The 11,226-nt window shown below is 37.7% G+C and overlaps 1 protein-coding gene across 1 annotated transcript; it reads right to left on the bottom strand.

The window, feature by feature from the left end:
• Positions 1–573: 573 nt before the first annotated feature.
• lg22h11orf98 (linkage group 22 C11orf98 homolog) lies at positions 574–7,059 on the bottom strand. The gene is made up of 4 exons (XM_049567323.1): positions 6,917–7,059; positions 3,540–3,664; positions 3,297–3,394; positions 574–1,547 (listed from the first exon to the last, which is right to left on the bottom strand). The coding sequence occupies exons 1-4, from the start codon at positions 6,953–6,955 to the stop codon at positions 1,432–1,434; spliced, it is 378 nt and encodes a 125-aa protein (XP_049423280.1). The 5' UTR covers positions 6,956–7,059; the 3' UTR covers positions 574–1,431.
• Between the last annotated feature and the right edge of the window lie 4,167 nt (positions 7,060–11,226).

The following is an 11,226-nucleotide window of genomic DNA, read 5'->3' as shown; positions in this document are numbered from 1 at the left end:
AAAAAAATGGAAGGTATAGAAAATAATCAAATGTTATAAAATTCTGAGTGTTAAAATAAAAATGATCCAATAAATCTTCAGATGGAGCCTACCTAGAGAAAACTATTAGGTAAAAATCAAAGATCAATATAGACTTATGACTCCAAATTATGACTCAGAAGTATCTCAAAATTATGTGTGCATATATATATATATATATGAGTGAAAACCTTAACATTTATGATTTAAATAAGACTGCTAAGTTAATAATTACAAGATACAGAGATATGATACAGATTTATAATTTTGACAATCTCACTATTTCATATTTCTTTCAATTTCAAATGTTATATTAATGGATACATATCAGCAGCAGAAAATACTGCCTAATAAATTCACTATTTCCAGTTTGAGTCTTAAAATAAAATAAAACTACAAAATTGTAAGCCAGCAACAGGAAAAGTACACAGCACCCCCTGACCTGATATTAAAGTAAAACTTTGGGCTTTTTAAGGTTCCATTGATTCTATTGGGAATTTAAATATAAATATATATATATGTGGTCAGAATGAAAAAAAAAGGAACCACAGGAAGTTAAAGGTTATCAATAATGAACTGTTTAATAATACAGAGTTGATGAATATGGCGGTTAGTAGAGTTCTGAATGATTATTGTTTACAAACTTCAAGGATCTGTGACGTGAACAATGCCTTTGAAAACACAATAGAATAACAACTCTGACATAAAATATTATTCTGACAGCAGACGTCACCTGACAGGAGCCCATTTCAAAAAGACAAGAACCTTTAAAAACAGGTAACAGGTAAGAATCTGAACACAGGTCTGAGTCATGACTGTCACCTGCACGTCACTACTTTGATTTAAGTCAAACTTGTTTGGTTTATTGAATCAAATTTGTGAGATTTTTGAGCCAAAATCTGTCTTTACATCAAAATTATGAGCTATTATTTATCAAAAATCTTCACATAGTATCTCATAAGTTTGACCTAAAAAGATATATTTGACTTTGTCAAAATTATTCCATTTAAAAAGTCAAAATTAAAACTTGACTTAGACAATCTCTTGACTTATCTCATAGATTTGACTTGAGTAGAAATGATTAAATCTAAACATTTTAAAGTTTTGACTTCCTAACTGATAATTCTTACTTGCAGCAAGTTCTCCCCTGTTTATCATCCCTAAATCTTCCTCGTACTGATGGTCTCCCACAGCCTCCCATCTCTCTAAATCTTCCACCTTCCAGCATCTTTCCATAACAACACGTTAACTCTGACACGTTAACGTCACTCTGAACACAAATGGTGAGAAAACTTGACGTTTGTTCACAGAGTAAAAAACTACTCGATCATGCTTCAGAGTTCAGTTCAAAGATGTCGTTCAGATGAGACGCTGCTCTGCATATCTGAGACACAACAGTTGTCTCTGTCATCATCATTCAGCGTCAGCCATCTCTATGTCATCATTAGGTCCGGCTGCTCTCTTCTTATTCTTCTTCTTGGTTGGAGCAGACGATGACTCCTGTTTCTGTGGTGCTGCCGCAGCTTCAACTGAGGACACAGACGACAACAGAGGAAACAAGTTCAGACAAAGAAAGACTAGATGTGTGCCCATGTTTGTGTGGACGCATAATGAACTGTTAATGTGTCATATTTTGTAAAGGGAGTTTGGTGTCATATTTTCCACCAGGAGCAGGATGGGAAATAATCTCAAAGACATCTAGTTGTAGTCCTTTTGTCAAACAGTGACGCTGCAGGATCCCCAGTCTTTGCACAGTCTTACAGTGTGTTACTGAAAATTCACAAGAGGTCTCATTTACTATTATGTGCGTAGAAACATTCACTGTCGGATTCATGACACGTGTGCACCAGCTGATTTTGTTGTTTTGTCAGTGATTGCGATTTTAATGCTTTATACATTTTGTTAAAAGGTGTTCCAAAGGTGGATTTATACTCATGCGTCAGCTCTACGCAGACCCTACGCCATGGCCTATGCCGCTGTGAGCATTTATATTTGTGCAGTGGTGTGTCTGTGTCACTCTGCAGTTACACCTCCAAAACACTAGTCGGCAGTGAACGTTTCTGTGAAGTGCTGTAAAGTTGAGTTGATTCAAAACACAGACATTAAACACACATTAAACATGGCTTAATAGAGACAATTTCAAACACAAGAACACAAATCAGCTTCACTATAACTCGCAGCATTCACAGACAAACACTTGTCTTTATCTGGACACATTTTCCCCACAAATACAACATGCTAACGTTATTAGCACAAGCCTATGGCATTTTACATTGTATAAATTAGCCTAGCAGCTAGCAGACTTTTCCTCTACTCATATGAATCCAGGGACAACAGCAACATTTAACAAAGGTAACGTTAAAATTCGGCTCCATTACAGCTCACAAGGTTCACTGACAAAACAACTGTCTTATACTAAACACGTTTTCCAAACAAATATAACATGCTAACGTTATTAGCACAAGCCTATGGCATTTTACATTGTATAAATTAGCCTAGGAGCTAGCTGACTTTTCCTGTGCTCATATGAAGCCAGGATAAATCACACACAAGACTTAAAATGTTATTTTTGTGGAGGCTTTATTGTCTTCACAATTTATTGTTTCTTATCCGTGAAATTAAAGTAAATCAAAGCTTTGTTTCAACTGAGGGAAATGGTTTCAGCTCACAGAGACAGACAGGAGGTCTGCGTCACTGTGACATGTAGTTAATTTCTGGGGAGCTGCACGTCAGGCTATGGCGTAGGGTATGGCGTTGATCTGACGCAGAAGTAGAGATCCTGCTTAAGACAGCCAGGCCTTCATCATTTATGTGTAAGCATGGTCTGAAGCAGTTCTAAATTTGTCTGCAGCGAAGGAACAAATTCAGGTACGAAAATATTGATGAATCCCAGGGCTACATCATTTGTACGCACGGTTTAAGTACAGATTTGTGTTTACACACTGTCTGTGGATGAGGCCCATTGTCTTTAAATGTGAGAGGGTGTCAGACTTTAGACATTTTTTTAAGTCTTCTAGTGCAGTGGTTCCCAGCTGGTGGGTTGCAGGTCCATCCTGACTGAAACAAGTGTCGTTTTCTCTTGCAGAGTGAGTGACAGCTACTTGACAAAGACAACAAACTAGCTCTGCAATGCAGCCAAACGCAAGTGTGACACTAAATATAATGAGCTGTGTGGACCTTGAACTAATGACTAAGGAGCAATCTGGACCAGTTGGGAACCACTGTTCTAGTGTATGGTAGCAGCAAGTTGAGACAGCGAACAGTGTGTCACCATTTACCTTCCATACCGGCCTTCTCCTGCTGCATGTGCTGCAGCTGTTTGAGCAGCTTTCGTTTCTTCTTTCCAGACAGAGTGATGTTCGCCCGCGGGCTCGACCTGAAACAAAACACAAAGTCAGACTGAAACATCACAAGTAAAACTTCAGTCTAAAAATAATAAAACATGGCAAAGTCTTAGTGAGTCGTCAAGTCTAACATCAGAATATGAATCAACGTCCTGACAGGTTTTGCTGATCACTGACTTTCTCTTCTTCAGGTGATGCACGGTGATGAGACCCTCATCGACCACAGCGCCAACTATCTGATGTTTCTTCCTCTTCTCTTTGCTCAGAACTCGCCGCCGCTTGAAAAGCTTCTTACCCAGCTCCTGCAAGACGACAAACAGAAGGATTAAAAAACCTAAAGATGAAGTCTATGTCTGTAGGGCCAAAGTTATGTTACCAAGGCGATATGCTGATATTTTGTCGACAGCGTGAGACTAGATATCATCTTAGATTTTGGATATCACAATATCAAGAGTACCATTCTCCATTGTATTTAGGATCAAAGACACGTCTCTAGTCTCTTTAAAACTGCAGTCGTGTTTATTTTACAATGAAGTGTAACAGGAACTGTTGATAAAATGAGCAGCTCAGTAACATCAGAGTGAAAAACAAGAAGATGTTTTCAATAGTAAAATAACAGAACTATCACCAGTTAATCTCAGGGATTAGTTTTAGACCCTTTAATATTTCATTTATATATTTATTTGTTTACTTATTTATCAATTCACTTGGCAAAAGGATAGAATAAGCTACCAAAAGTCCAGCACACAACAGCAGAAATCAATGAAAGTGATACAAGTGTGCCCCAAAGCTTGCTGCTGTGTTTACACCCTACACACTGATGAAGGTGCTTCATTCACCTGTGAAGGTGACTACAAACAGAGTGACACTCCGAGGCAGAGTGGGAGTGGGTCAGGTCTGGTTTTGGAAAGGTCCCTACAGAGTTAAGAGCCTCAGGAAGGAAAATAACAAACTCCATCTTGCAATGTGACCTTCACTCCAGCAGAGGGCGGACTGGTAACACATCAGGAAAACAATCTTCCTCATGTATCATCATAAAATTTGACAGCTCATTTGTGAGATGCATCATGGGATAGGTTAAGAAGACCAAAACAAAAATCTCATACACACACCTTAATTATCTCGAATATTAATTTTTTTTCGTGTAAATCAGGACAGTTTAGCTTCTTTGTGCCTCCAAAATGTATTAAATGAGACAACATGAGAAGTTAAAGGTCAAAACGTATCGCTTATAGCCTTTCACACCTGTGATGATGAGTAGAGCACTTTATTCTATGGCAGAAAGTTGCTTAGAAGTTTAAGAAACACTGTTTATGTGACAGTAAATGAAAAAAAAAAGGTTCAGCAGTGTTGTTTGGTCAAAACAAGCAATTTGATGACAATGTTGGCGTTTTACTGATCAAACAATTCATTCATGATGAAAATACTTCAGTAAACCACGTTTTAAAACACAGTCAGGGACTCATGTTACAGAAAAACAGATGCTGACCTCTGTGATTTGGATTTAACAGAATAATATTAAATATTATATTTATGTGATTTTTGGGTACGTAATGTACAGAAGCGTATTGCTTATTTTCTGAGTAATTTTTTTTCTGTTTTTCGGGTTGTTTTTTTTTTTTTTCCCTGAACAAGGAGACGAGATACTTCAAAATCTCGCAAGAAGCTCCCACTTGGCACCTGCAGGTGACCCCTGCATCCATGGTGACTCCTGCTCATGGATGTATTTTGCATCCGTGCTCCTGCTCCTAGACACTTTCAACTACAGAATCAATAAGCGTAAGGCACGTAATTAGTTACACACAGGGCATGATAATCTAGCTATGTTTTCCACTGCATCCTTCTAGTGTAGGCCTATCGCTCAGTGTAACAGGTTAGGTTAGTAACAGGTTGTAACAACATTAGCTGACAACTGAAATCATGCCCATACATGTTTGTCAGCTAACGCTGTTACAACCTGTTACTAACCTAACCTGTTACATTGAGCAACAGGCCTACACTAGAAGGAGCAGGAGCACGGATACAAAATACATCCATGAGCAGGAGTCACCATGGATGCAGAGGTCACTTGCAGGTGCCAGGTGGGAGCTTCTCGCGAGATTTTGAAGTATCTCGTCTCCTCGTTCAGGAAAAATAAACTACCACGAAAAACAGAAAAAAATTACCACCAAAAAAAAAACAAAAAAAAAAAAAACCCAGAAAATATTACATGAAACATGCTTTTTTTTAAATTTGTCAAGTGAATGCAATGCGCTTCCATAGTAATAAAACTAAACAACATCTTCATTCATTATTCCTTTTACTTGCTTATTTTCATGTTTTATTTGTTCTTCGCCACAACGTCCACTGGACTGGACGATAACAGAAGTTTGTAGCATCAAAAATACATTTGTGCTGGCGTGTTGCTTTGAGTGGAGGTGGCAGACATGGCGCCACATCAGACTCACTTACGTGGTTTCTGACTTTGAGAGACAGAGTAGCTCATGCTCACAAATACTGACTGAACTTTGCCGAGCCACAGGAGTAACCTACTGGAATTCCCAATTTGATTAGTGTAGTGTTCCCCTTTAATAATTTATTTAGCTTAAGAAGGAGGAGGATTTTCTCAACACATAAAGAAACACTTCATCCTTCAGTTTATCACAAACATTCAACATCAACACATCTGATTCATGGTTTTCACTAAACAGGAAGGGGATAAAAACTAATATGAAAAGTATCTAAAGCTGTCAGACACATGTAGTGCAGTAAAAGTATAATATTTACCTCTGAGATGTAGCAGGGTGTCTACAGGTATCAGACAGTTAAACTAAATGCTTTTTAAGACACATTCGAGATGCTTTTAACCACATAGAGGACAGATGTTTGGACAAATCATGCAGAGGTATGTGTAATGTAGGAATATGGTTACAAGAGAGAGTTAAGTCAATCCATATTCTGCCAACAGGTCAGTGCAAGTATGAAGTAAAATGACAGTATTTTCTATACATTTAAAGATTTGTAACACTAGAAATGACTTTTACAAAGAGAGACTTCACTCATTTTCACAAAAAGGAATTAAAAACGATAAATGTAATTGGGTAGAATATTTGTAGCAGTTAAGACCTCACAAATTCAAACTCAAGACTGTTGAATTATATTTAAGGCCTCATTGTTGTAACATTTAAGACATTTTAAGGACTTTTTCAGGACCTGCAGACACCCTGTGTAGGGGAGGAGAAAGTGGCATGACACTGAAATACTCAAGTAAAGTACAAGTACCTCAAATTTGTATTTAAGTACAGCACTAGAGTAACTGATTATAACTGCTCTGATCCAGTCTGAATATATATATGTAAGGTTCATGAAACACAGAAAAACTATAAACTATCTTTAAACCTGACAAACACTGAGCTAAGCTAGACAGGGAAGCTGCAGTGTTTACGTTAGCTGCTCATGCTAACTGCTAGCTGTTAGCTTACATCTTATTTAACTCAAATAAACTTTAAACGTCTTCCCTTCTTGCTCTCTATCGTCACGTCTTTAATATAAAAATATAAAACAGAGTTTCTTACAGTTTTCGGTCTGTTTATTTTTCCTCCTGGTGGAGACATGATGGTCCTCTCACGTGGGGAAAAGTGGAGCTTCTTCTTCTGCGGTTTAAAGTTCGGTCACATCTCAGGACCCGCAGCTGAACACTGCCCCCTCAGGTCTGTCCACAAATTACAAGACAGCAGATACTATCAGTGGAGGAAAGTTACACAATAGATTTACTCGAGTATTGGACTTAAATATAAATTCCAGGTGCTTGTACTGTGCATTTTATGCTGCTTTGTACGGACGCGTATTGCATTCACTTGACAAATAAGAAAAAATCCTTTTTTATTGAGTAATTTTTTCTGTTTTTCGTGATTTTTTTTTTGTTTTTCAGGGTAATTTTTTCTGTTTTTCGGAGTATTTCGAAGTTAAGAGAGCAACAGAACAACAGACGCTTTCATTCCTTTCTTGAGAGCTCGATATAGACATGACTTGTTTAGTTTAATCCAGTTTTACTTTGTTTTGGGTTTGAGACACTGGGAGATACTCTTGTCTTTAAGTCATATAGATGGTGTTATCATTAGTTTGTCGACTTAACGCAGACACCCGTCACTTGCAGGTGTCAGGTGAGAGTGTCTCCTCGTTCAGGAAAAAAAAATACGACGAAAAACAGAAAAAAAAAATTACCACAAAAAACAGAAAAAAAATACCACAAAAAAAAAAAAACAGAAAAAATACCACGAAAAACAGGGGAAACATTACTCAAATAAAAAACAGAAAAAAATTACACCAAAAAACGGAAAAATAAATAAATTACTCAGGAAAAACAGAAAAAAATACTCAGAAAAATAGGACTTTTTTTATTTGTCAAGTGAATGCAATACGCTTCCGTAGCTTTGAGTGTTTTTGTGATAATTTTAAAAGCTAAAGAGCTGCAGCCAATGCAACCAGCCCTGCAATTTAGGTACTTAAACTTTTAACAGAAAGAATATGCCACAAACCAGTGAACGAAAAAAAAGGATTATCTTTTTCAATGCGCTGATTGTAGAACAGAGCAGGTTGTCAGACAGTGGTTAAATGCTGCCACCTGGTGACCACGTGTGGAAACTACAACTGCATTCTCTGCATAAAGTGGCTATTTGAACAACATTGAAATGTGTTTTCATTATTTAATATTTTTTATGACGTATACAATTATTTTTTAGCTTACTAGGCTATTCGTATTGCAATACTACACATGATTATTTTTAATATTCATTTTTTAATCTACAATAAATGGAGAATTCTACAATAGTAGTGATATTAATAACTAACAATAATAACTGCTTGCTTTATATATAAGGCACTTTTTATTTACAAAATGCAGTTCAGAGTAGAGGAATAGAAGAAGAAAATCAGACCATTTAAAAAACAGGTTAATTAGTAAATCCATTTAGGGTCCTCATCCAAGGGATCCACCATGTTGTTTCTACAGTAGCCCCAAACAGACAAATCATACACTGGCTATTGTAGTTTTCATACACGCTTGGCACACAAGAAATTAGTTTCAGTTAAGAAACCTCACTGATAGATACCACTATGGCCTAGTCCACACGAACACAGGTATGTTTGAAAACGTACTTTAAAAAAAAAACACGTTTTGGCCTTTCATGCACAACCAAACAGCGTTTAAGGTCACTAAAATGATCCTTTAGTAAAATTCTGTCCAGGGTGAAGATGTCTGTCCAGGGTTTTTGGCTTATAACTACAGAGTGATCGCTGTTTTCTCCTCTGTGAAGCGTCACAAATGAGGAGACATTTTGTGAACTAACTAAACTAAATTAGTGCTGCCTCTGATTTTGCTACAACAGGGTTTTTTACAAACAAAGTCCAACTCCGAAGTTGTCGGAAGCTTGAGCTTGCGGCATCAGACGCTAATGACAACCGACCTTTAACATCAGCATGACACAAGGCCTGTCACCGTTAGAGTTTAATGGCACTTGGCGGTAGCGTCAGAGGGAAACGGGTCCATGTCATTGGTTCGACAGCCCATTGGTTCGACAACCCATTAGTCCGACTGTTGGCGGTGCTGAACGGCTCGCGGCGGGCGTATGGTGCGCCGCGACCGGCTTGAGGCGGAGCAGGCTCACGGCTTATGTGTTTGTCACTTTCTTTTTCATTTTAACCCACACCATGATCTTTTCCTGACCCTAACCAAGTGGTTTTTGTGCCTAAAACCTAACCAGACCTTAACCACAGGGCATCATGATGATTTCGGAACAACGGGACTTTGGAACAATGGGTTTAATATGGTCGAAACAATGGGCTGTCGGACCAATGGGCTGTCGGACCAATGGGCACTTCCCGAGGTAAACGCGGCGGAACATGAACAAAAGTTAAGGCGATGAAGGGGTGCATTAGTTGTTGATGGCAAAAAACCCACGTCAATTCCAGTTCCCGTGTTGTACTGACGTAGTGCATATATTTTGAAAGAGACTGTATGCTAACTGTAAATTTCCTGTGAAAACAGAAAAGTATTTTGAAAGATGACAATGCATGTAACAGGCTGAACTTGACACGGTGTCCCAGAACGTCAACAACCAACGAACCCAGGGTACCTTGGATGTCGTATCTGGACATGGAAAGTCCATGACCAAACGTCAGTGTGACGAGGTCAGAGTGAGAATGTGTTGATTTTTACATGTTAAACATAAATGTACAGTTACTCTTCCACTATACTGAGAACAAAGGCGGGAAAAAACCATGCTTACAAAAATGGAATGTGGACAAGGCCTAAAAGCTACGTACTGGGTTGCTAAATTGTTATAGGAGCTTTAAATCTTTAAACTTGGAGGTAATTTTACTGAATCAGGATCAGCTGCTGGTGTCAACCTGTGCAGAGCTCCAATCACAGACTTAGGGAATATGGATGATCTTTGTCTACCATGAGACCAACAGTGTGTCACATCAAGACCTTTGAGTTCGGCTGCTAGCTGCTCCATCCACCAGATTTAGCCATAACAATAAAAGGGTTTGACACTGTAATTGTCTTATTCTTCCTCCCTCCAGATAAACGTCATGTGGGCTGAACTTCTCTCAGAGAACCAAGTCTGAATCTATGACAGCCTTAATCATCTTTGACACAACATGAATGGACTCCGAGAGTCTGGGATCAGTTTGAAACGTCAGTTAAGTTTTATTTTGGGCAGCGAGTTTTGGTTATTGTCCAAGCTCCTTTATTTTAGGTCTGGAAGAGTTTCAACATTTCCTTTGATATAAAGCCAGAGAGAAAATTAGGCCAAATGTTTTGTGTTTCTTTAAGCTTCTTTGTCGTGTGAACAAGAAAAGAGTTTCTGGGATTTTTCCCTGCTGGAAAAAATCTGGTTCCAAGTCAAAATGTTTCCCATTATTTAAAAAAAATGGTGCCATGTTAACCAGGCCAGCTTTGGATCAGAGTCAGCACCCAGGAGTGACTGAGATCCTTAAATCATTTCCATCCAAATAAAACTTAAATTTTAACAGAATATAAAGGAAATTGTTGAAAGAAAATGTGAACGTTGTTTGTTTTCTACTGTTGTGATGGAGATAGGTTAGGATAAAATGAGTAACGTTAGCATGAAAAGGAACGTTAGCATAAAAAAGTAATGTTAACATATAAAAAGTGCGGTAAGTGTAAAAGAGTAACCTGAACATTACAAAAACTAAGGTTAGCATTAAAAAAGTAGGATCGACATTAAAAAAAAATAGGGTTAGTATTAAAACTAATGTTAGCAAAAAAAGTAAGTTTAGCATAAAAAAGTAACGTTAGCATAAAAAAGTAACGTTAATATCAAAGAAAGTAAGGTTAGCATTTGGCATTTAAACGTGCAATATGTAATTTTCTGCCGCTAGGGGTCTCAAACCAAAACAATAACAGAAGACGGAGTTGGATGACGTCACAAAGTAGCGTGGGATCATGGGAGTTGTAGTCATATAACAGATACAGATCTGACGTGCCTCACTCCGTGAAACTGAAACTGACCGTGGCTGGCCGGAGCGCCGGTGTCCTGACAGGCAGCAGTACTTGCAGTACACTGGTGGAAATGATTAATATTTCGATAAATCTGGGTTTGAAAAATTGTTGGAAACATTTCTGTAAGTGATCAAAGTACACAACTAAACTAAATTTATAATATTGGTTTAGTCGTTTTTAGACATTTTTACGTGGAAAAACTACATATTATACCTTTAATTATGTTTTTCTGATAATACTTCTTCTAGCAAGGTTCTGTTTCATAGTCAAAGTTTTAAAAAGTTTTTTAAAGTGTAAAAATGTGGATCATGTGATTTAAAAAATGTAAGAAGAAATACAAAATATACAACATTACAA

Source organism: Epinephelus fuscoguttatus, linkage group LG22 (genome assembly GCF_011397635.1).
Source record: "Epinephelus fuscoguttatus linkage group LG22, E.fuscoguttatus.final_Chr_v1".
Lineage (NCBI taxonomy): Eukaryota > Metazoa > Chordata > Actinopteri > Perciformes > Serranidae > Epinephelus > Epinephelus fuscoguttatus.
The sequence above is the reverse complement of the archived record's forward strand: the minus strand, read 5'-3'. Positions and strand labels throughout refer to the sequence as shown.